Consider the following 27,052-nt stretch of genomic DNA (forward strand, 5'->3'; position numbering starts at 1 on the left):
AGAAACAAAACAAAATAAAATTAAAAAAAAAAAAGAGCCCTCCAAAAACACAAGGCTACCCAACTTTGCAATGTTCAGTCTTTAAACCTGATTTATTTGATACAGGCTTTCCCAAAATTTAAGGAAGTGCAGTCTCCTGTTGGCACACACCTGTCCTCAGCCAGCCCCTGGGGTGTGCAGCAGCACTTTTCCTCCAGAAGGGCGGTGGTGATTCTGTGCGGGAAGTGTTCCCATTTGCTCTTACACTCCAATGGATGGAGCTGCTCCCAGCATCCGGTGGGGCTTTGCTGTCTGCCAACCAGTGTAAATACTTGTGGCCCGTTCTTGCTCCCCGTCCTGAAGGAACTGAGCAACAACCAAACCAGTCCTGTTCAAGGCTTTGTGACTGATGCTTTTGAGACACCAGATAAAAAAGGATGCAATGCCACAACTTAGGAAACTCTGTGGATTTGATGTTTTGGATTGTGTCTTAATATTCTAAAATAAACTTTTAAATTGACCTATTATGTATAAGCAACAGTTTATTATATTCCTGAAGCAAAAGCCAGAGGACACCTTTATATCTGAGTAATGCTGGTGGTATTAAAATTTATTTCAGGAGTCTAAAGTCATTGCACGTACTTCAGAAGCTGACGAGACATGTGTGTGGATGAGCTTTACATTAATATTTCCTGCAAAGCTAAATTTTCTGAGTGCCTTTACTTACTAGATGAATTTAATTATTAGATCATACCACCGAATTTTTGCTAAATTAGGATGATGCTAGAGTTTAGATCTTGTGCTAGAGATCTTTTGACTTGTATTGAGCAAGTTGACATGGAAATTATTTTTGAGTATTTTTTAGATTGATGGGGGGGTTTGTAATGTTGTGTGTGTGTGGTGTGTTGTTTTTTTTTTTTTCCCACCCCATCCAAGTAGCTGAATCTTTGAAAAGACACAGGTACAGCTGTATAAATGTAGCATTATAATAGTTACTATACTGCTCCTTAAAAATAATTTCATAGCTGAGCATTTGTCATCATCTCTTTATACTTAAGACTTCTCTGTGAAGTAAGGGAGTGTTCTCCAGCTTCTTAAAAAGGGATTTACAGAAAGGTTAAATGGGCAAATGTTACTAGGCTACACTGTAAACTGCTTAGGAATTGAACTTTTGACTCTGGATCTCTGTCCAAAGGGGCCAAACATTTTTAAAAAACTTCAGAGCAGTGTGGGCCGGTGATACTGAGGTATTCTCTCTGTCCCAGAGATTTTACACATCACAGAGAGCCAGAAGTGGAAAGTTGTGACTTCTAAATACATTTTCTAAGAAGAACACTAATAGTCTTTGTATGGGGTGCATGCCGTTTAAGAAATGCAACATGTCATTTATAAACTACCTTCTGGTGCTTGTGATGAACAACAGCATAGTGTTACTTTGTGCAAGGAGGAAATACTTCAGGGTCTAGCAGATTGATAGCATCTATTTCAAGACACTGTGAGTTGAGGTGTCCTCCAAAACAAGGAAATGGTCTGACAGTTCACACAGCAACGATCAATGAGTTACAGTATGACATTTTCTGAAGTGTGGACCCTTAGAAACAGCTTTTCTCCAAAAATGTGAATTGTATCAATAATGTAAAAAGACTGTTTCTATGTGTATAAGGTTAAATCTGCTATAATTATGATTCTTTTTATAGTATATTAATGAAGTGAATGCTTGCAAAGAATTTTTTTCATCCCCCTCCATATTGATCTTTCAGTTGCTATTGGGAAGCATGGTTGCTTAATTTCCTTTGTTTTCTGTGTAACCTACTGGTGTTGCAAGTGTCTGCTTCATTGTCTCTTTTTTCTCCCTTCTCCCTGCCCCCACAAAACATGCAGGAAGTAATTTTGGTACTGCAAAGGATCTCACAGAAGAAATAAGGTCATTAACGTCAGAGAAGGAGGGGCTGGAAGGACTTCTCAAAGAACTGTTGCTCCTAAGTGTCAGAAATGTCCGAAAATTAGAGAGAATTAAAGATGATTACACCCGACTGAAACAAGAACTTGAACAAGGAGAGGCTGCCTTTGGTAAGTAGTTCACAGGCTGTTACAGCTTTTGCTCAGTCATGAGCTCTTAAAAGTCTACTGGCTTTGATGAACCTTCATGCATTTCACAAAGCACACTGATTTTTCTGAGGAAGGTTTGGCCAGGACCTAGGTAAGCAATATGCTGTCGGTTCTTTCCACTGGAGGTGGGAGGGGCTCAGGGGGAGATGGGGTATCCCAACAATATACAGCTTTTTGGAATCTATCTTAGCCCAGTTCTCAAAAACTTTCTTTTTCTAAGCCTGTTTTTGTAATAGCGATGATGATGCTGTGCCTGAATTCACATACAGAGAAATGTATGTAGTCTTTCATGTGGAAGCAGTAGATGTGGTTGGCTGTGACAATATGAACATATTTAGTATATAACTAAATATTTAGTGTATACATGTAACATACATGATGATGGGTCTGAGTGTATGAGGTGCATCGGCAGCATGTTCTGAAGGCAAGGGTTCTCTTTGTAAATTTGTTTTGAGTTGGGGTTTAAGCAGCCTGCCAAGCTCAATTCACATGTAACTATGAGCAGTGTGCTTGGGTTGTAGTGTCACAGTGGAATTGGGAAGTTCACTGTCATTTCTGGGAAAGCTACTGACAAGTGAAAAAATAGCAAAGTCATTGCTAGACTTGGCTTATTCTTTTGTCCTCTTTACCCCTTCCTTAATTTAAGCAGATAAAGTGGCCTTGCTGCTTGATTAAATGAAAAGGCTGAGTAACACTTAATTGACTACAAATGTACAGTTACTATAGTTACCTCTAAACAGCTAAGTATAAATCTGAGAGCTATTTTAAAGCTCTAGGGCCAGGGTGTCAAACTAATTTTCACGGGGGGCCACATCAGCCTCACGGTTGCCTTCAAAGGGCCGAATGTAATTTTAGGACTGTATAAATGTAACTTGAGGACTGTATAAATAGTCCTAAAGTTACATTCGGCCCTTTGAAGGCAACCACAAGACTGATGTGATCTCTGGTGAAAATGAGTTTGACATCCCTGCTCTAGGCTTTGAAATGTCTTTGCTTTTTCAGGATCTTATGAGCAGTAGGTTGGTTGAAGAGAGGAAAGTGCCTCTGTTTTAAGAGTTTATGAAGTTTCTTCATAGGCAAGTGGAAAGGCAAGAGCTATTTTAGAAACAAAAAAAAGTTTTGTAGGCAATGGAATACATCTAAGACAATATTTAAAGATTAATAGAGCAATACATATACACACACTCTACTAGATAAGAACTTTCTTATCTACTAGGTGGTTAAAAATTTTAAGAAATGATTCCTCAGAATGGTGCACTGTTACCTAAGCCATGTGATTCAAACACATCCTCATTGCTTGGATTTACAAGTGAATTGAAGAGGATTCTAACCTAATCTGTCCATTTTGTTGCTGCTTTGTTTCTAGGACAATTTAACTTCCTATAATACACATGCACTTCTCATTTATGTTTTTCTTCAGTAGGGTTTTAAACAAAACCTGTGCAAGACTGTTGCTGAAGCAACGGAATTGGTAGCAGTTCGTAGACTCTTTTTTTCCCCTTTGCATTTATCTAACTGTAATGAGATGTCTTCTTGGTTTGACCTCTTCTGTCCTACAATTTATGACAGTAAATTGCAAAACACTGAGTGTTTACTGTGTGGATTCTTCTTTTAATTTATTGTAATTCTGTAGGCGTAAGGAGAAATTTATCCGTGTGTAAAATAAAACTCTATCAAGCACACACTAGTCAGAGATACACAAAATGAAATCTGAGATTTTTCCCTTTTCATCGTCCCTGCTCCCCTTGTATGTGATCTGTACCATTTTCTCCTTTAACAAATGGAAACTCACGTAGGTTTGAGAACGCTAGCATGAGTTTACTACCAACGCATTTAACTGAATATAAGCCTTCTGATACGCTCTGGAAAAATAACATATAGATTGTGCCTTGAAAATGGCATCCACTTTTATGAACCAGTTGTTATTTTGTACTGTCCTCTAATGTTTGGAGAATAAAGCATAAACAATTGGAATTTGATTTTGTTACTGTTTGGTTTTGCTGTTGTTTAAAAGAACTGGAGATAATGTATTGACTTTGTCTGCACTGTGAAAGGTGTGATTTGAGTTGGGGTAGCCACGCTGACTTACTGCCTGGCCTCAGGTTTTGTGGTTCATTTACACTAGTAAAATCTGTGTTCCTGGTGAGAATGGCAGTTTTACCTTTTCCTTTTATTCCTGCCCCATCCCAAATGCCAGCTCAGTGCTGACCAGAAGCTTGATGTAAACTGAGCATTAGCGTACCCATGAGAGCCACCAGTGCGCAGTGGGAGCACCAGCATCAGCATGAGGGATGCCGCAGGGGTGGGGGGCCTGTGTTGGGGGTTGTGTTGACCCATTTGTTTTGTGACAGTGTAATTTTTTGGGGAGAGTGTAATCTGGCAGGAAAACAACTCCTCAGATGCTTCTGTTCCTTGTACTGGTAGTGTAGCACGGGCTGAGCTGCTCTGTGCCATGGGTAAAATCAGCGTGAGTGGTTGGTAACATGTCTTGGTGCAGCTGTTCTTGGTTAGTCTGGCTTCTCCCTCTATAGCTATGAGCCAGGGAGGGAAATCCTTTTTCCATCTAACTCTACTAGCTGAAGATGGTACTGTCTTCTGGCCTTGTTACTAGCTGTCTGCCCAGTGTTCATTAGGGAGCCTTTCAGGCCAAATTAGCCATGCTAATTTAAACAGCAAAAATAATCGGGGCTAGACTGGCTGATCTGTGTCCTGGCATGTGGTTGGAATGTACCTGTGATTCAGTTGTGTTATGCTTTGGCTCAACTCTTCATGAAATAGGTATCTGTCTATAAACTAAACACAGGTTATTGAAAGTAATGCAGAGGAAGTAGTCTTCTCATCTTTGAAGGCTTATGCTGGTTGAAATAAGTCAATAGTTTAAATGTCTTTAACCGTAGAAAGGACCTGCTTCATTTTTCTTCAGGAAAGGTAATCAGATTGACTGGTGCTGTTGTCTCATCTAATTCTTGCTTTTGTATTGTTTCCAGGGCTTAATCTTATACTTCCTCTGCATTTTTTTTTTAGAATATTGTGCCTTTTGCACAGACATTCCTACACATTGCTATTTCTACATCATCTGGCCCTTGAACTGTTGTAACCTTTTGTGCCTGTGAACTTCTTGAAAACTTATTCTGAGATATTTTTTTATTAATAACTGAAGATAATACTGCTATGTCTAGAAAACATTAAACAAAAAAATTGAAATGCTAGAATATGTGTATGTTTGTCTTTTGTGTATAGATTGGTCACCTATTTTTTTTTTTTACTTCATTTATAATTGTTGATTTCTCACAGTAATGCAGATATAAGGAAGCAGACGTCAAGGGAAGAGACTTAATCACACAATAATCAGAGCTGGAATTTTAAATAGGACACATCATTAGCATGTTAATGAATTTTCTCACTTTGTGCCAGCTGCCCAAGTATAAAAGATATTGCAGATGTAGTGCAAAAATCAGGCTTGGCTTACTGTGCTGAGAGCTATCAATGCTCCCTATAAAGGAGATTTGGCAAAAATCCTTTCATATTTCTAGAGATTCTCAAAAATAAGTTTTTCCCATTGGATAATGGGAGCATCAACAAGTAACACAATGTATTACCATTTTAGGATGAATAGTACTAGATAGATGATACGTTTCTTATGAGGGCATCAGAACAGTTTTGTAAAAGTGACCAGCTGTTATGGCCATTTGACAGATAGAAAAGCCAGAGACTCAGGGGTCATGCAATTTTACCTGAAATGGTGGTGAAACTGTTTCCCAACTGATGCTCTAGAATCAATCGGGATTGAACCTAGTCACTTGCAATAAACAGATTTGAGATCAAGTGATATATTTTGTGTGAGCTTTACATTCTTCTAGACTGCAAGTATTTCTGTAGCCGAAGACATAACGGTTCTCAGAAAATCGCTGGAGGTTTTGAGTTTTACTGTTGAGCAGACCTGCCTTATAAAGTTAGAAGGTTCTGTTACAGCAAGGCAGAGAACTGCTTTGCAGCCCAAAACAACCAAACCCATGTTCCAGACAAGTGAAGCTTAATTACATGCCTGTCTGCCAAGCTGCTGGATTACACTTATAAATCCTGGCTTGCGTTGATTGGCATTTGTAACCCAAGGCTGCAAATGAAACCTACACTCTTGTCTCTGTTTCCTCATTACCAATACTGATGGGCAGGTTTTCCTGCCTCATTTGCTGAATTCCTTTCCTGGCTGCACTCAGCCATTTTCTGCCCCTATTACACTTTTGGGAGAGCGTCTCCTGCTAAATGATGTATGCACGCACAAAACTGGGGAGGACTGTATTTTGCAATCTAATTACTGGGTTGTACTTGCCAAGTCATCTTAAGTACAATTTCTATACTGAATTAATTTCTAGAGGAAATATAAAATAAAGGCTACTTGCACATCAAAATAGCTTTTTAGCCCCCTTTTTAAAACTGTTGTTTGGAGACTGATGCTTTAGTTTCTACTGCTCAACTCTCATTGACATCATTGAGTTCTTATTGTCTTAGAAGTTGCTTGCTAAGTCCTAAAGCTCTTATCAAACGGCTTTGTAGAGTGAAGCTTTCTAGAACTGAACAGATATATTTATTAAATAATGGATTAAATGTAGCAGAAGGGTTTCTTAGGAAGCTGGAATTTTTTTTCACACTCAGTTTTTCTCTTCAATACACATACTCTGCATGCTTGCACAGAATATCTCATAGCTTTTTGTCCTCTGACAGAAGAGAAACCTAAGTCCATTTTAAAAAATTTGCCTTTTAAAAAAAATGTTTCACTTAACTACTTAAGAATAAGATATATTCAGAATGTACTTTGAAGAATAACATAAATTCCCCTAGTGTTTTTACAGTAATTGTTCAAAAAGCTGCATATTTGGCCATTACAAAGGACGTAATTAATTAGTCTGAAGCTTAATATCATGTGGACTGCAGAAAAACCATTAGGGGTGCTGCTTAAAGTGATACTGGGTTTGCATGCTGAAATATTTATGAAAAGCAGCTTCTGTGCTTCATATACAATTGTATAAGATGTGATATATCAAACTATTTATGACCATTTACTGTGAAGCATTATTTTTTATCTTTTAAAAACACTTTTTTTTTTTTTTTAATAGATTCAACATTAGAAGTCTTATAACAGAAGCACATACAGTGTGCTTCCACTGGGAAACATTTTTTTTTTAGTTTAAATTTTAACAATAGCTGTTATAGAAAAGCTTCTCTATTTATCTTCCTAATTGGTTTTTGTAATGCTTCTTGAAAATGTCTAAAGATTATTAGAAACTTTATACCACATTTAATTATTTCTTAAACTATAAAGAGGGTGTCTGTTTTGCTTTACTGTGTTTTTGGTTTGTTTTTCCCCCCCTTTTTTTTGGGATAGTGGTGATTTTAATTTTTTTTCTTCGGTGCTGTTTATTTTTGCACCAAACAGGTTTTCCATATTGTTTCCACAGTTCATCCTGCATCTGAGTGATTATCTGATCCTTAACTGAAAAGCTGAACCTTTTGATTGCTTCTGTTTAAATAAATCATTAAAGGAGAACCACATAGCATGTAACAGATGGGCTTCCATGAGGAAGAAGCTGTTCAGAGTCTCATTGTGTATCCACTTCTAATTTGTGCGAGGTCATTACGTTCCCCATGTCACACCTATATGAAAGGCTTGTTGTCATTCAGAGGAGTGGCGAAATGGAACGGCTTATTGCTTATGTCTAACGTCATCGCTACTTGAAGAGTGATCTTGTCAGATTTAGGCAGCGTTCACTCTATTTAGCTTTCAGAGAAAGTATAAAACCCTTGGAGGAGATGCAGGAACAGGGCTGGCACTGCAGCTGGTCGCATCCTTTATTCTGAGCTGACGTTCAACTGATGCTCCAAAGTAGCGCTCTGCCTGCTGTCAGGCAGCGTGTGAAGCCAGAACAATGTAAGAAAAGGAAAGGAAAAAATAACAACAAAAAAAACCCCAAGAAACCCAACCTTGCAGAGCTCCTTTTGTGTTGTCATGGCCAAATATAGCATGAGTAATTGCGCTCTGCTCATCAGTATTCTCTCTGCTGTTTCATTTGAAAAATTGGTATTTTTGCATTTGCTTGGACTTGTACTGTTATGCATATTGTGTGCTTATCTGCATTTCATTGATTGTGAGCCTGATTCTCATGTTCTTGGGTCATTTTTGAAGCACTTGGAATCTTTCAAGTTAAGTACACCCATATACATCTTTTGGTCTTACAATTCTCTAATGGTAGTCACTGCATTTTGAATTGCTGTCGGGACTGATGGCTTTTGTTCTGTGTCATGCTTCTACAAAATCTATATAAAATATGTAAACTAATTTTTTAATAACATCTCTGTTAAATAATATTTAATTGTAAGTAGTTGAGGGGTTGTTGTGTTATGGAATTGCCTTTTTTGGTAAATATTATCTGTAGTATTTAGTAAGACATAAAGTCTAAGTTCTGCTAAGCATTTCCTATAACTAAAACGTGTAATGAATTTTCATTTTAGACATCAATTCTTGTCAGGATTGAAAATATTGGAAAACAGTCTGGTTTAGCATAATTAAGTTTTCCATATGTCTTGAATCACTTGTAATTGTGTTTCTTATAATGACGATTATAAAGGTCATCTTGTCTGCTGTTGTTCATTTAAATACGTAAAATACTTTATAATTTTCACGTGGAGGATAGAGGTTTAGTTTATATAAGTGCAATGGAGGTATTAAATTTAATCTGGCCATTCTGTATAATTAGATGCAAATATCTGTAATGCAGGAAATATGAAATATGTGTTCAGGCAACTTGGAACTGACACAGCAGCTTGGTTCAAAGCCCACTGATATCTGTGGGGGTCTTTTAATCAGGCTTTTTCTCTGTTGATGCTCAAAGGTGAACTTCTCTTCTGTCTCTTTCTTCTGAGATCTTACAGTATGAACTTTACTGAAATGTTTTATATACCTGTTTAATACCCTTTCTTTGTAGACAGCACTATGACCTAATTACACACAGAATAATAACTACTGAAATGACCTGGTACTGGTTTTCCAGTCATAAAGGTGGTTACCTACCAGGTGCAAGAAACAGAGCTTGGTCTGAAGTTTTATGCAGGCTCTCTTTAGGGAAAATGATGGTTTCATCTTTAACTAGGATAAGCAGTAAATAAATCAAGGTTTCCGAAGCTGTAGTGCACAGAAATACAGAGTGGCTCTGTTGGAATCATGGAAGTTCAGTCTGATGACTAAAAGTTCTACTGAGTAGCCTTCTGGTGCAATGAGATGTGCAACCTCAACCCTGTCACGCAACACACAGACTTCAACGTGCTGCTGTATAATACATAGAAACAATCAGGCAGAAGGTTCTGGTAGTATTCCAGGCAACTTTTTCCTTCACATCTGAAATGCAACATACACGGTGCATTAAACTTTTGGGGTGTGTGTGATACCACATTGTTCCTGGTTTGCTATTTCTGCTCTAGGTTTCTGCATTACTCCACTTTTTAGTTTAGCTGCTTCACTGGATTGAGCTGCATCAGGATAAATATGAAGCAACACAGTAGAGTGAATTTGGAATAAATTTAAAAGTGTATACCACCAATTTTAATCATTCTTCATTAGATTTTAACTCTGCAGCTGCATCTTCTGTGATACTAGGCTCAGATTGAGCTTTCACTATTTTTTTTAAATTGCTATAGCTAGTTTCAGAAGAAATGTGATGCTAAGATGCCAGAAAACTAGGATTAAAAAGAAAGAAAAAATGAAGTGTCTTGTGCTCATCAGACAGATAGAACAGGTTCCTGTATGCAATTCTAGCTTCTTTAGCATGGCACTTAGTCCCGGTGATGACCAAGAAACACTCTTTAAGATTTGCCACTTCTTGAGTTTGAGCAAATAGTACTGTCATGCTACTGAACTTCATGTTATTTCATTGTGAAGCACTTTTTTTCTTGATGGTGTACGGCTACTGTTTCTAGATCTTGCATTAAGAGAATTCCAGTTATGGTAGAGAAATGAAGTTGTGTCTGACTGGAGCTGCTCAGAGGCAGGCAGAAAGGTGGAACCTGTCTGAGCGTGGTGGGGTGCTCAGAAGATGACCAAGAAAACTGCTGACATAGTTACATTTAACAGATAGGACTGAATTAGTTTTTGAAGAAAATGCTGCTTTTCCTTGTCTCACAGATGTGGTAACTGAGATACTTGGGTAATTGGTTTTGTGGTTCTGTTTGTTTTGCTATTTCGTATAGGTATTGGCTGTATGCATTTGCTCCAGGACATGTTAGATGGGATTACAGCATGTATTGGATAACTTGATCCTGAAACACTAAGAGGTTGGAAGTATGCAAACAGTGCTTGACCTCTTAAAACTGTGAAGTTTTATTGAAAAAGTCAGTGAACAGTTGGCCTAGCATTCACAGGTTTCTGTACTTAAAGCTATATTAATTTTAGTTTTGATTTTCAGTGCCATACAGCAGAGGTGGTTGTGTTTGTTGTTGTTGTTTTTTTTAATTAGTTTTGTTTTGGTGGGTTTTTTTGTTGTCATTTTTTTGACATTATTGGAGTTATGTTAACATGGCATGATATTTTCAGGTCATAAAAATGTACAAAGGGACTCTTTAGGATGCTTTGCCTCATTTACTTTCTTTTGAGATAGAGTGTAGGATAGGATATTTAAGGAATAGTGTCAGTTTGTTTTCAAGTAGCACTTCACTGAGACCAGTCAGGCAGTTATTTTTCCAAAGATTCAAGCTCTCTGCAGAATGAAGATAAAAATAGTACAACATTTTACATTCAGTTAATGTTTTGCATTTTAGTGTTGTTGGTTGGTTGGTGTTTTTTGCTGTGAGCAAAAAAAATGTCGTTTTGGGTCATCTGGGGTCACTGATGTAAACCCAGTGTACCAGAACAGCATTATATTGCAGCAGAACCAGAGAGTGAAGATGTTGTTTAACTTTTTAGTTACTTTTCTTTTTTTTTTTTCAGATGTATGTATTTTGATTCAAAACCTTACATTTCCACCCCAAAGTTTTTTGTTGAAGAGTTTTGGCGGTCTTCTTGAGTTCCAGTGTACGAGTCTAATTCTGTGCTTGCATAAATATATGCAGTTTGTACAGAATTGTTGGTGGTGCAGATTATGTTGGTGGTAAAGTCACCTCGGTGGCTGAATGAAAAGTCAGATAATTTCTGAGACGTTACCTTTTATTTTTGCTTTGATCTTGACTGGTGATATTCAGATACAGCATCTAGGAATATGAACACCTAAGCAAAAGAAACCCCTGGGATAGCATTCTCTTTGGAATACAAGACGTCCCTCATGAAATACAGTTGTTCTTTTTTCAGTTTTTGTTCCTGTTGATTGTCAGATGCAGAGTAGTTAGATCCTTCTGTCCTTTTCTTTTTTTGTTATTGCTTGACAGTTTTCTTTCAGGTATGTGCAAATACAGTAGTAAAGATACAAGCTAAATGAAGGTTTCTGTAAGAAAGATATTGTAAAATAGTGACATTATCATTCTTGACTGACTTTTTGCTTAATAATTATATATCTAAAAGGAATGAAATTACTGTCTGCTGTATAGTTTGTTACTTGAATCACCATAGGCTTGCAAGCCTGCTGCAGACTTTATACCCACAGATATGCAGAAGTATAACCAAATCTGGAGTGATGGAAAATATTTATTGAAACACGGGGGAGGTATAATATCTGATAATAAAAACGGAATAAACCCACTGAAATTGTAATACTTTCTAGAACATCTGATTTTTGTCCCCCAAATTATTTTAATCCTGCATACATTATCCTAGAGGGCTTTACAGTAGAACACATCTTCCAATGCACAACTTTTACCAAGGTACAAAACTGGAAGTACAGAGAATTTAAATGTCAGTAGAGATTATTTGTTCTATGATTCCCGAGAGAAAGTACATTTACAGTTCTTGTTTTGTTTTGTTTTCTTTTAGCTTTTTTCTTTTTTTTTTTTTTTTTTTTCCCTTTTATCCATTAAATCCTGATTGCTCTGAGACAATGGAAATTTTATGATTTAAAGCAGAGTTAAGTACCTTATACCCTCCGTTCAGGCACTGGAAGTTTCCCCGCAAGAATTTTCTTCCTCCCTCTGTCCTTGGAGGCAAAGTGGTGTAAAATGCAGAAAACAAAGAACTGGTTGCCTGGGATCAGGAGCTGGAACTCTGTATCCTTCATTTTGATTTCTCTTCTCTCTGGAGCAGGAACAGAGATAGTTTGCTCATGTTTCTGTTGATTTGTGCCCCAGTTCCTTTGTTTGAGGAGGGGAGGGAACAACTTCTTCTGTTGCAATTACGTTGTAAGGTCCATGCTCAGCATACTCAGCACTTCTACTGCAGCCTCCTGCTACCATCTCTTGTGCTTAAGACCAGGGATTTTGTCACCTGTTATTGCCCAGAATGTGTGGTCTGTGTGCAGCAATGATTAGTATTATTTCTGATTACCTGCCAAATTTCAGCTGATAGGCAGAGATCATGTAAGAAATATATCAAACTGGGTATTCAAAGGTCTACTCATTGCTGTTGTTGTGTTTGAACCGTGGTTTATTTCTTTATACAAAAATATTGTATTAGATAGAATATAATTAAAACTTTGAATAATGAAAAATGAAAAGAAGATGCAGTCATCATATTTGTGGAAGATATGTTTTGTTTGATGTGCATGTTGAAGGCTTGGGTAAAGATAAATAGGCAATATTTGCCAAGCTGCATAAGATTAAACAGTTCATTACCTGTTTGAATTATCAGCTGGAAGACACATTGCATAATTTGGATTATAACCTTTCTACGCTTTCGTCTGGATTAAACCTCTTATCTAGTAAGGTGTATTGAAATATAATTAACAATGTGAACTGGAAATGACAGGCTGAAACTATGTGTATTTTTGTGCAGATAAACAAACCTATATCTAGATCACAGACATGGTAACATTTTCCCTATTAATTTTTTCCCAGTTCCTGTGTTCTAAAGCATTGTACAGAGAAAAATTATCTGTGTTCCATGACAGAGAAAAGCAAATAGGCACCAGCCATATCTCCCAGAGGCTTGATTTGAAGTACCTTTTGAAAAGGGTAAATCCTGCAGAAAACAGCAGGAATTGCAGATCTCTTGTGTTCTTGATTTTGAATTTTTTGTTTGACAGGTAATTTTGAAAATACATGGAGGCAGAAATTCTGGTCCATTGGTACAAGTAAGAGGTTTGCCTTCAGTTTCAGCGGAGTTCAGGGTTTTACCTCTGTCATTCTGCTATATTGAAACTGCAGCATCTGTTTCTGATCTGAGGTGCTTGGATGCGGATCCGCTTTGAGGGAAGTGCTGTCTGCATATGAAAGACCATTAATTGGTCAGAAATTCTCTTAATTAGAAAATCCTTCAGTTTGATACATTTTGCAGTTGGTAGGCCTCTCCTGTTAAAGAAGAAACAGATATTTTATTTTGTAGTTTTTAAGCTGAAAGCTAATTACTTTGAGCTCATAGCACTTTGCCTTTTGCAATATATTTTTATTTTAGTACAGCGTTTCCCTGTAGTTAGGAGGAAAATAGTTTTCTTTACATATCAAAGCATTTGCAATGTGGCATTTCCAACAGTCACCTGCAGCTTTCATTCTTGTTAGCACCACAGAAGAATAACATGAATGAAATGTATTGCTCTCGTATTTTCTGGTTTCAACTACACAATCTTGTGGATGTTTAAATGTTCTTGTTAATTCCCATCTAGTGATCAAAATATAAATTTGCACATCCCAGCAGAAAAAATGTTAAAAACCTGGTATAAAGTTTATTCCTTCTGTTCATTACCTATGAAAAAAGCTGTGTAAGTACCAGTGTAAAGTATCATCGTTCAGCAGCTCATGAAATGGTCCTGAAGCCACATTCTCAGATGGCAGGATATTATTGCAGCGAAAGAGATTTAATTTAAATAAGCCTTAGACACTGGCTGAACTATCTAATGTTGTGTTGTCCTTCTTAGCACCTTAGATGGAATTAGAAAGGCATAGGTGTGAAAATTTGTTAGCTTATCTCTTTTTTTCTCCATGTATTTTCTGTTTACATGGTAAGTAATGAGAATCTTGGGAAAACTTAAAAAACAGCAAAACTCTGGGGAGGGACACAACTTTTCTGGTTCTGAACAAAGCTTTCGGCAGTTTCTTGTGGGTATTTGACTTAGTCTTTCACTAGCCCGTAGAAGAATGGATGGATGGTGTTTCAGTGAAGCCTGAAGATACTTCATGAGCAAACTGGCCAGCAGTCAAAAGGATTTTGCCTAAAACCTGTCTGCAGTAGGGATTATAGACCAGAGAAAATCGAAAAATAAAGCTCCTATATCTGAATACTTTTTGTCAATGAGGGTGGTTAAAACCAGTTGCCCTCTTTGCTGTGCCATCATGGCAACCTGAGACAATATTGTACCTTTGTTCAGGTAGTTAAGAGCATTCATTCTCCATTGCCTGGAGTATGTCTTGTGTCAAATGTGAGCATATTTGAACTGATCACCAGCTGTACAATTGGTTTGTACAGCAGTTGGAAGAAGGAAAACATTTTAGCTACTTGTTTTTTTCTTTTCTTCGTTGTGAGTAGCTGTTTTCCTAATGTGAACAAAATATAGAACTTGTGGTTTTTTTAAAGTACTTCTGTTTTGTATCTTTCGGAACATCACAGCTGGTGATCGATGATGGAATGGAGTCAATACTTTCAAAAATCAAAGAGAATTAGTAGAGCAGTTATGGGAGATGAGAGGCCTGGGAGACAGGCTGTGTCATAGAAGGCCCGAGGTACTTCATGTGTCTGCTGAGCTTAATGAGCAGAAGCCTGAGATCACTGGATGATAGTCTGCAACTGCCTGCTCAGAGACCAGGGCTTGGTGGTGGAGAGATCTTTATGATGAGAGACAAAAGCAAGAGTGATCACTTCTAAAGGCTAGCAATAGAAGCTTGACAACTTTAGGTTAAAAAATGAGCCATTCACCTTTTAACTGACAGGACAGTTAGCTTTTGCCAGAGATTTTTGTAAAGATTTGCAAAGATTTTTGTAAATTCCCAGTAACATCCATCCATCTATCTAGTTCCATCTGGAATGAATTTGGAGAAATCTTGCTGCCTGTGTTTTGCAGATGGCCACGATCAGTAAATGCAATGGTCCCTGTTAGACTTGCGTTCTGGAACTGTTGTTTTATCAATATAATGATAACTAGAGAAGCTATTCTTACTTTGGAATTTTTTAGATGAATGAAGCCCAATGCAGCATGTTATTAACATTTTCTATTAGTTTTACAATTCACTGGGGTCTGGAGTAACTCCTAGTTCTCTTCCTTCCCCCCCCCTTTTTTTTTCATTTTTAATTTACTAGCTCCTGATACTTTTTTCAGTCTCTGTGTAGTTTATTTTCTTGTCCAGCTCACGCCATATGAAATTGTTTTCTTACAATTCAATAATTCATTGGAGTTCTGCTCATCAGAGCACCTAATAACATGGAACACAATTTCACACCTTTTCTAGGGCAGTGCACAATTCACCAAGACCACTCTCTCTACCTGATTTATGTATTTCTAAAAGAAGCTGCCATGTCAAAGTCTTCTCTGATTTGCTTAATTCCTCAAAGGCCCAGTATGTAGGTGTTATCTCATTCTTATCCTGCTTGCATTTTGCCTTTCATGGTGACCCCTACTGAGGTTACTTATGTAGTGTACAAGTGGATCGGGTAGGGAAATGGAGGCAGCAGGAAAACACAGAACCTTCTAAAAGTGTAGAGCATTTTACAAGCCCTCTACCTGACCTTGAAAACCAATATTTTCTGATCTAAATGGAAGATGTGTTCAGTTTTGCAGGATAAAGTATCAGGACACTGGGATCTTTTCATGTGTTAGAACACTTACTTTGTCATAGCTCTACAATACTGAACTGCAGCTGAGAACCATCAGGCTATACATTTATTAGCTAGTTCTGCTTCTGTAGCATCCCCCTAAGTAGGGTACCAGCTGTCCTTTTATGCCTTTCAAAGGAATATAAAGTAGTAAGAAAATCTATGTCTTTTAAAATTCTTTTGGGTCTGGGAAGCTGTTTTCAAAGTTCTGAACTCCCAGAGTCTGTTGTATTTGGTATTCCTATGTTTATTTTATACGCACTTTCTAGCACTAAGCTTTTTTTGTAAAGCCTGTACTTTAATACTTCTCCATCTCTGATAAATACTATGCATCTTTTCAGCAGAAGAAAGTTTTAACCTCTAAAGTCTGGGCATTGTATTGCTTACAACAGTTCCTTTTTTCTTAATTGTTCTTCCTACCTTTGTTGTATGTTTACTTTCATTGTAAGCCATCATCTTTCTAAGTCCAGTTGACGTGTATTCTTCCTTTATTTTTCTTTTCTCTTTCCTCATCTCTGTTCAACCCTTTTGTGTTTTCTGTAATCTTTTTCTTTGTATCTCTGTACGTGCAAAATAATTTCATTTAATTTATTATGCTATTCTCTCATGTCTAACGGTTTTTCTGATGCAAGTGGTTCCTGAAGAAAGCTGCATGGATAGACTTTGCTGTTAACTTCGTTTTCTATTATATTAATTCATTTTGTTAACTTTATTTTTCCCCATTTTAACTGAGCTTTCCACATTTGATACTTAACTACTTTAAAAAAGCCAAAAAAACCAAAACAAAACACCACAGTAGGCTGGTCCGTTGTTTCAATCTACATGTAGCGAACATGAATTACAGAAAGATTCTTCATTCTAATGTCATGATTTGTGGACGTGGTAATTAGGTGGATGCTCTAAAAACTGCGAGTACTTGCTGGCAAGTATTTTTCCAGCCTATAAGTTTAATGTAAGAGAATAAACCCAATGGGAAACAATTTCTGCTTCTTCCTCCTGTGTATGTACCTTTTCCTTGCTATCCCAAGGAATTTCTGTAGGTTATATATGACTGTTTGTGCAGTGTAAGCCAGCAGAATCTAAAGCACAGTATTTCACTCCCTGCTCTCAGCAGCACCATATCCGAAATTGTCAAAGCAGGAGATGACCCATCTCTGTTCAATTAAGTATTGCTTGATTAAGTATTTGCCAGGTCCTTTTCCTGCTCCAGGAGGGGCGAATGCTGTGACAAAATGCCTTCACTCAAAATACTGCTCTCCCTTTCTGTCAGGTGGTCTGCTCTTGTTGGTGATGGCCAGGCTAGAGACAATGCTGGGCAGCTCTCAGGTGGACATGCACTGTTGTATGGTTTCCTTATCACAAACCTGCTATTTTTTTTTTACCATGCCGATAAGCTGGGTAACCCTGGCTTAGTTGTGCCATTGCACATCACAGATGTGTGTTTCCTTCAGCAGAGCTTTCTAGGTTCTTTTGGGGAAAAAGGACCATTTTGAGCTGTGATGAAGTACTAGGCTGTCGAGTCAGAGTGTGATGATCCCATAGAGGAGTATTTCTCCTATGTTAAGTATCAGGGAGCCCAAGATGACTTGGGTTTGGAATTATTATTTCTTTCTTTCTGTCTTTATTTCCTCTGTGCTGTTTTGCTACTGAACAGTAGAACTAGTCATAAACTTGTATACCCAAGATATTTCTGGAAATTACATTAGCTGTAAAGTTTAAAAAGGCAAAAAGATTAATTTCTGGAAACAACCTACCTAAAATGATTTTTTAATGAAGAATTCTGCTTCAGTACATAGTATATTCTTCAAGGAATAGCCTCAGTCTGAGTATTGTGAGTTTTTAATGTTATGAAATAGGTAAAAAGCACAGTAATAGAACAGTTGCTATCCAAGAGTAAGTGTAATAAGAGGTTGGTAGGAAAAGTTATGTGACTGTCTAACAGTTCAAGGTCACTAGTGCTGGCAAAACTCATTTAGTTTTGTTCCTCATTCCTATTGTAGGTGATTGCTTTCTTCACACGTTATTTTTGTTATTTTGGCACACTATGTGTGAGTGACAGTAAGCTTTTTAACTCTTCTCATCTTCAGCAACCACCCCCCACCCTGCTTCTATGAAATCACAGTCTCTGCAGGTTTTGATAAGGCATTCTTTAAAAGAGAGCTTAATCTGCCATCATTTATTTCATTAGATTGAAATATGTTCTTGCTGCCTCCGTCGCTGAAAGTTATTGCTTCAGCAAACACAGGCAAATCTGATCTACTGTAAACTGTTATAACAGCAGAGTAGGTATGTGGGCTGTAAATTGGTTGGAAAACGGGAGCAATTTGCTAGCAGAGAGAAAGTAACATTAAGTTAAACTGTTGTAGCATTCACTGGAGTCTTGTATCATCAGCTATGCCAGCTTAACTAGGTATTATGAGAAGCCTTTTGCCAGTTCTTGTTTCGCTGCTTGCTTTGCATGCGTTATCGGAGAGCACCGAGAAGGCACTTCCCTGCCTGGCAGGGTGCGGTACCGGCTCAGCTCTGTTGTGACAGGTAGTAAATCAGCTGCAATGAAGAAGAAAAAGGGAAGAGGCTGTTCCTCCATTGTCCTGAGGGGGCAGCTGTGATTTGGATACAGCAAATAATTTATTTTTCATTTTGTCTAATGAACTGGAAAATTGAAGGAGGGGAAAAAAAAGCTTCAATGGAAGAATTTCAGCAGGGACAGGGGAGAGGCACAAAAACTAAGGATATATTTGAAGAAAAGGGTATTGCAAATGAGAAGCTCTTTATTTAGTAATGCATGAAATGTTTCCTTTGACCAAAAGCAAAGCTTAAGTCTTCTCCCCTTGCAAACCTCCAGAATCAGGTAAATTATTTTCCCCCCTCCCACCGCTTAAAGAAGAGGTGAGAGATCAGTGGCCCAATGTTTAAGACACTATCCTAGTGTGCAATATCTGGATTCAGTTCCTATTCTGTCTAGGACTGAATCCACCTCTCTGGTGACCCACAGGACATAGGGCCCAGGCTGGAGGAGGGTGATGGGTCCTCAGTAGCTGAATGTGCTCTGGAGGAGGGACTGTGTTATAACCTATGTGTCCCAACTACCACACTAGAGCTTTCTCCTTTTACAGGTTATAAAACTCATCCTGCTTTATCATTCATTGTTTTTCTTAGTGCAAACTGTCTTCTGGAGATGTGAGAAATTGTAATTATGCAATTTATATGATTTATTGCTTGCACTCAACAGCCACTCTGCACTGCTGTTTCTATTACTTCTGAATTGGATCCATTTAAAAGTTTGATGTTCTGACAAGTATCACATAAATATCATTACAGGTAGTGTAAAATTATTGGCCAGTCTCATTTGGGAAAGAATTAATTTCAATAAAAAGTATTTTCAAGAATGATTTAATTTAGAGAAAAGCTTCATGTTTGCTGAATTTTGTTTGGTGTGTGAGTTAAAGGGTCACTATTTTCATACATGGTAGAGATGCCTTGCTGCAGGGTTTTACACTGAGGCAAGCTCTGTGCTCATTAAGGCGGCAAATGTCACATTTTACATTAAAAAAGACCTCAAACTTTTAAACGTTATGTGTTTTCCACGTAACACCCTTTATACTGCCTCCCTTTGACCTTGGTGAGAGGCTGTAATTAATCTGCAATTAAAGTAATGCTCGCCTTTTCAGGGGCCGAGAGCCTCCTCTGCCGTGCCGGCAGCACAAGAGGGCGGCATTGCCGAGAGAGACTCGCGTCGCACAGTGCGAGTGGGCAGCGACAGGGGAGCCCCGCTCGCCAGACACCTCCTCTTGCTGGAGACCCCCCCCTCAGCAGCCTCCTGCAGAGTCCTGCCCTCTATTTTGGATCCCCAGCCTCGCCTCCAGCAAAAGGCAGGCTGGAATAAGATAAACCGGCACAGTTGCAGTGTTTCTTGGTGGCCAGGCAGCCTCTTAAAACCTGATTTAAAATTGTTATTCTGTTATGAATTGCATTTTGTTCTGTCTGGGTTCTTCTTTAAAGCGCACCTTGCTGTAATATTCCAGATGGCTGTCGTCTTAACAATAGATAAGAATTAAGAATGGTAATAGAGGATATTTTATTTAAATCCACTTCTTTATCTTTCATTACTTATTCACATTCTATTATACCCTGGTGCTGTATTCAAAACACTTGAGGATTTAACAAGGGGAAAAATAACCATTTAAATTAGGATATTATGTCAGCATCCTTCCTGATGGTAAATTTTTAAAGCGATAGTGCAGTATGGAAGAGCTGGAGCTGTTTCACATGGAGGAGGATGCTTCACAAACTCAAAATTGTACTCAAGTTGCATTTACAAGTGAAGAGTTAATTCCGAAAGAGGAAAAAAACAACTTATGTAGTTGGATGGGAAAGTGTCACAAACAGGTATGCTCACAGCCCTTGTGTGCGCTGCCGAAGTGGTACAGCTGAGCTGAACCTTGTTAATCACACTAATAATAAACTCTTAAGATTATCAGAGGAGCACAGAGAGAGCATACCACACCACACATGTATTTCGTGCTACTTTACTGATGCATGATGAAATAATGATATTGTGCGTTTCCTATATACCAATTCTGAAACAGGATACTGAGAAGTGTGAAGCATTTTTTGTTTCAGATGCTGCATGGAAAAGTGCACAGTACAGAGTATATAGTAGGTAGAACTGGTGAGAAGACATTTTGTAAAAACTTTGCTAAGGTTTTTTTATTTGTTGGAGCATCACAGAATGTTTTGCTGAGACTTTTGACTAAAACTTCCTCAGGTAAAGGATGCAAAACCAGATAGTAAATACAGTGGTCTCAGAAATGGGATATCCATGTACAGGTCTGTGTGTGGCATGATTTAAGAGTGATCTTGGATACTGATTTCTTCACAGAATGAGGTGGTGGAGGAGCAGAGAGGTCATGCTGAGCCTCTCGCCCCTGTTGTCTCTGCACCAGATTTCCTGGGGTGGATGGATTCACTTTCTTGCTTGTAAACAGACACTTTGAGAGAATTAATGTTTCTTGAGACAGTGACAAGAGGAGTCTGGGCATTGTCTGACCTAGCCTCAAAATATCAGAATTCTGCTTTGAAACTGAATTATTATCCGTGGTCAGTGCTGGTGATGCTGCAATGTAATGAAGCCAAATTTTGAAATGTCTGTGTGGTAATGAGTGATTGAGCTGCATAAAGTGCTTTTTCATAGAGGACAAATCTCCTCAAGTGTCACTACAGGGAGAAAACAAGTGGGTGCATTGAAACTGCTGGAGATTTGTTTCTGTGTAACCACTGTATACATAAACTTAGCATTTTGTCCATGTCAATTTTTAGTGGCAGAGGTAGAAGGACCATTTTCCTTTGTTGCTTGTGGGATCTGAGCTTGCTAAGAGTTTATTTGGTTCATAACAACCGTGCTTAGTTTCAGAACGACAGCCAACTGTTTCAGGTAATTGCTAATGAAAGGCAGGCCCTTCTATGTCTTGATTTTCATCTTCAGGATGGATCTACTCACAGCAGATTTCTGAGTTGTTGGTAGTCTAGATAAACTGAGTTGTTGGTCATTGTCCACTTTCCCACTGCTACAGCTCAACCTATTGTGGTATTTTATACCTTGATGAGAATTGCATGTGAGAACTAGCACTGCATTGTAAACATGTTACTTGAATTCTCTCTTAGTCTTGTTCCCTCAAAGTCAGGATTTAGGTTTATTGGAATAGTGAAATGGGATCAGGAGGATGCTGAGAGTACTAATACTCATGTTGTGGTGTGTATATACACTGACTTTAGAGTATCACATTTAATATATTTGTAATTATTAAGATGACGTATGTTGTTAATGATTTTAATAGCCATCAAGTGTCTGTCTCTTGACTGCTTACCTTAATAAAAAACTTTGGATGTTAGGATCTGTGTTATAAGTGCAATTCCAGTTTTCGTGAGTCTTATTACTCACCTGTATCTTGATATGCCCTTGCATCATATCATGTTGATATAGTGTCAGACGTACTATGTCGGTAAAAGTTAATGTATTATCCATCAGTCTGAACTGGAACTCAGTGGCAGTGTTCTAAGATGAAAACATATCTGGATCTTTATCAACAGGAACCTAAAATATCCGTAATTTGCCAAATAAGTAAAATGTGTTGGAAAAACCCTTCCTTTTCAGTAGTTACTCTCTTGTATTAGAGAAGACACACAGCTGATTGTTGCTGATAAATCTATTGTAGCATGCTTGTAGCAAGGAAGTGGATCTATAGAAGGAAACAGCCCATAATAAAAATATGGATTCTCTTTACTTACCATGCACTACCTGCATGTTTTTGGAACTCAACAAAATTGCAGGATGAGCATGGTAGCTAAAAGCCTCATCAGACTGATGGAAACATTTATAAAACACTCCTGATCAATGGAGTGAAGACAACATGAAATATGTTTTAGCAGGAGATATTATTATCTGTGAGAATCAATACAAATGTTGCAGATTAATTACTGTTTCAGAATATTATTTGTTATGTTGAGTTATGCAGCCATTTTTCTTTCAGTGCTAGTGTTTAGCCATTTGTTTAGGAATAAGAGGAAAATGTGAATTTCATAGTTGACTATACTGAGATTTTTTTTCCTTTTTTTTTTTTTTTTAATGAGTTCACTTTATTAATTTTATTGTATGGAAGACAGGAAAATCTGCAATTGGACTTGCAGTTGTATTGCATTGTTCTCTGGATTTCTCTTTTGTTTTCCTTTGGAGAAAAACACGTGCTATAAGATAGAATGTGGACATTTTTAATGAATGCAAGTTTCCGAACCCCTTTTATGCACAATTAAAATGACATCTAAGGAAAGAATGAGAATAGCTCTTGAAAGTTAAGACATCATCACCCAACTATCCTGGAAATATTGTATAAGAGAATTTCAAAACAGTGGGCAGGATCTAAAGCCTTTGTGTTTTTTGAACCCAGAGCCTTGCGGTCAGCAATTTATTTTGCCATGGATTTGTGTGACATGTCATGAGTTATTTAAATCTGCTTTATAATGGACTTCTCATCAAGCCTTTTTCTCTGATCAGCTTTGAGTACAGCTCTGTTTCGCTCAGTACAATTTGTTTGGTTTGCATATGCTGGGACACATCTTTGTCTTCCATCCAGAAAGATTATCTAGGTGAAATTACATTAATTTAGGTGATTGTCCTTAAAAGGCCACTATAAGTGTACTTGTTTGATATATGTGCATGTGTACAGTTAATCTAGTTTGTTCAGTGTGCCTACTCTGCTGTGCCCTATGTCTCCAGCTCATGCCAAGACTGGACAAGGGTAGGATTATGAACCTGAAGTTGTGTTATTATGTGTGGCTACTGGAAAGCATACATCCACATCCCTGCCTGTATACATGCAAGCCGTTTTGTCTGTTCAGATTGCAATTATTCATGCAGCAACAGGTACTTCAGCAGGGTATGCCCATGAACCTGTGACAAACAACAAGATTTCTACCAGGATCATAGAAACCAGGATTTGTCCTTCTGTATCTCAATTTTAAACATTATGCTGTGAGCACAACTGAAAACAATTTGTGAAAATCAGTTTAGGAAAAAAATCAACCCTTAATTACAGCATGACGCCCTGAAATACTTGGCTATGGTTTTGCATGGAGATGATGGGAACTTCTAGCACTAGGGTGAAATGAGGGAGCTGGGTATGAATGAGATAGAAATGTTAGAGGGTGATATTAATACAAGATGTTGGTAGTCTCTTGTTAAAACTCTTAGTAAGCAGGTTACTGTGTTACTGTCCCGGTTTCAGCTGGGTTTGATTACTCAGGACCAGGATGCAAAGCAAGTTCCTGTGAAGCTGCTGTGAAGACAACACTCTTCCGTAGTTTGCTCAAATGGTTGGTTTTGTGTCAAGATTTATAAAAGTAGTTGCAGGAGTTGCGTTACTGCGTTTGCTGTCAGGCATGGGTGAGGTTGAAGCCGTTAAACTATTTACAGAAATCTCTGGAATTCACAATAAAATTAAACTTCTCCACTTGAAAGATTTTATGACAAAACTGCTTTTGGGGAGGAGTTTATGGTGTGTCTAGAGTTTATGTTTGATAACTAACCTGTCTTATAAACTGTCCTTAGCATGTAACATACTATGTGAATACAAGATATTAAGCTGTAAAGTTATAGTCAAGCTAAAAATAATGTTTTGATCTTCATGATAAGTTTGAAGGGCTGCAAAATCTTGTGGAAAAATGCTTGTTAGCATTCATTGCAGGGGACTCCACTGAAACATTAAGTAATTTTTGGCTTTTTGTCACTTTAATCATGAGAGTGGTGTGATAGCTCAGAACTCAGAAGGGCTAAACTGTGTCTCAAGGGCTGCTGGGGCTGTCAAAACAGTAGTTAGTGGAGCTTTGTAGCCATTGTGTTGAAGCTCATTAGTTTCCCTCTGTCTCTGAATTGTCTTCTAGTTTTTTGCTAGAACACGTATATATTAACAGCAGAACAAGTAGGTTTTGGTTTAGATTCTCTCAAGATAAAATTGTGTTCATGTTAGATGCAGCTGCTGCATGATGGTTTTCAGAGAGATCCAGTGTGGTGGGAGTGGGGCTCTCACTTGAGCTCCAAACCAGAGAGCCCCAAGTAATGTTCAGTTTCCTTGTTTAAGTCCAAAAGGTCGTGAATTGAAAGGAACAAAATAATATTGGCCTTCACAGGGAGAACTTCTCATTTGTATGGTGTCTGTAGTATCTAATACCTTACATAATTGCTGCCACTTCTCTTTTCACCCATCTTCCTTCCCTACATTATTTTGTCCCTTCTTTCTCCTGATAATCAACTCATTCAGACACTAATGATTTTCTTTGGGTCTTTAACTGATTTCTGAATAAAGAAACAAAAAATTGCTTTGGGAATCTTGCAAAGATGGGCTTTCCAATGCAAGCTCAATCTCAGATTTGTTGGGTAGAATTCATTGCAGTTACACCCTTACTTGTCACTGTGGTAGGAGTATGCTAAAATTACTTGGTTTCAGTGGAATTGGCTTATATTTAAGGCATCCTAAAAAAGTATTTTAAAAAGCAAAGAAATTAAAGAAAAAAGGCCTCCCAAAAGTAACAGTGGTGTAGGTAAATATTTAAGGCTGTGCTCCCAAAATTATTTTAAATTCTCCTTTTAATCTAAATTATTTAGAAAATCAGATACTGTGCAACTTTTGGAGTGGCTGTTACCACAAATGTCTAAGTCAGTTGCAGGGCTCTGTGAAAAATTCAATTAGGTTTGACAAAACTGAATGTAAGGTTAGAAGTTGTTCATCTTCAGTTGGGTTTCTGATTTTTCTGGCAGGCACATAGCAGTGTAGAAGGAATTTCTAACCAATACTGGACAAATACTATTAAAAATACTTAAACTTACTTGAGATGGCAAAATTTTTCCTATCCTTCTTTATTTAGATCTTATTTCTCACCAGTATTACAAATTCTATCTCTCATTTTGTTTGGTTTTGTCTCTGACTTTTAGGAGCTCAGAAAAAAATTGATTTGCCTTATTTGCCTGCCTGTGCTGCTTGACAGCTGGAGTGTTGAAGCTGGTATTGTGTGTCTTGAGAGTCTCCTTTTGCTTGGCTTGTTCAGTGGAGTAAATAATCCCAAGTGCTGAAGTCCTATTGACTTGGACTAGAATTTAGGCTGTCTAACAATACAAGTGATTATAAAAATTAGATTTACATCTTATTTTCTATATATTGCTTCAAATATATTTTCAGACAGGTTTTTTTTTCATCTTGGATCATTAATTGCTTAATGAAAAATGAGTGAAAAATGTATTATTCCGTCTCAATAAAGTCTTGCAATATTTTTTAAAGGTGTATTTGTCATACTAAATGATAATTTGTCAGGAAAAATAAACTTCTATAAAAAGAAAAAGCTCCAAGTTTTCCATCAAGACCTGGGATTCATTTGATCTAGTATTAAGGATTCCAAAACTGAGCCAGAGAAATGCAGTTTTCTGAATATGTATTTTAAATTCTTGTAGCTAATGTTATCCTTGAAAAGAGAAGCTACAGTGCAAATGTTTCTGAAGTTAGCAGCTCTGTAAATGTATACAGTGTTTGCAGGCTGTGGCAAATGAGATAGGAGTGTTCATCTCTCTCACTGTACTACCTAATGTAAATTACTTCCCTGAATATCTATTTAGCATCCAGGGAGCAGTATACAACAGATGCTTCATAAACTTAACTAGGATCATTTAAAAAACAAAACATGTACCTAAAACTTGTCCCTTCCTTCGCCATCAGTATTTCATTTGGTACTGGCATTGCCTCTCAGAAGAAACATCGCCTAAGCAGCACAGGCAGCATCTTTGCACAAAAGCAAATGTTGAAGATGATAGAGTGTAATTAGTGGTATGTGATCCCAAACTGGAATTTATAACCATGAGAAATCTGTAATATATGTGTATGTGGATGAAATATTAAATATTCAAAGGAGTTTGTCAGAGTAGTATCCAGGTGTGCTATGCAGGCTGCCAGCAATAACTTGCACCCAATGATCTGATAGTCTGTGGCTTGTTATGTTTTGATTTAGAACACCTTAAAGGGCAACATATCAATATATAACTATGTATGCCCCTATGTGGTCTTTCAAAAATTATCTCTGGCAGATAATAAAATGGAGAGCAGACTTGCTGGCTGCTCTGACAGGACCTGCTTCTACAAGAGTTTTGCATGAACCAAAGTAGTGTCAATAGTGTGATCTCTGGATGACACATTTGCATGGGAAATAGAGAAGTACACTGGTACAGCTTGTTTTAAATGTACCACTAGTGTTGAATTGTTGTTATTTCAGAAATGGTGCCCGAGTGTGTTTTTAAAGATGATATCACAATGCATACAAATTGTCTGTATGTGTCTTTAAATAGTGTCCTTCCTTGTGAGTGCTAAATTTTAGTTTCAGTATTATTGTCTTCCTTTTCTAAATAATTTTTATCCTCTTTGTCACTACTTCCTGCCAATTTCCATACCTACACACATAATAGATCTTTTTGAATGTTCTGATGCATTTTCTGTGTTTGTGAAGTTATTTTTCTTCCTGAGAGAAGCAGGAATTATTCTTCTACTGGAATGTATGTGA

The 27,052-nt window shown here is 37.6% G+C and overlaps 1 protein-coding gene across 1 annotated transcript in view; it reads left to right on the forward strand.

Annotated features, from left to right (window-relative positions):
* The window catches only part of DISC1 (DISC1 scaffold protein), a gene marked incomplete at its 3' end in the record, with an annotated part of 181,905 nt that overhangs the window by 79,388 nt on the left and 75,465 nt on the right, over positions 1 to 27,052 (forward strand). Inside the window, exon 8 of the mRNA XM_080341259.1 lies at positions 1,861 to 2,049. Within this exon, the coding sequence (XP_080197385.1) occupies positions 1,861 to 2,049 (189 nt within the window). The remainder of the gene's footprint in view (positions 1 to 1,860; positions 2,050 to 27,052) is intronic.

This window comes from Nesoenas mayeri, assembly GCF_963082525.1.
Source record: "Nesoenas mayeri genome assembly, chromosome: 3".
NCBI classification, from domain to species: Eukaryota; Metazoa; Chordata; class Aves; order Columbiformes; family Columbidae; genus Nesoenas; species Nesoenas mayeri.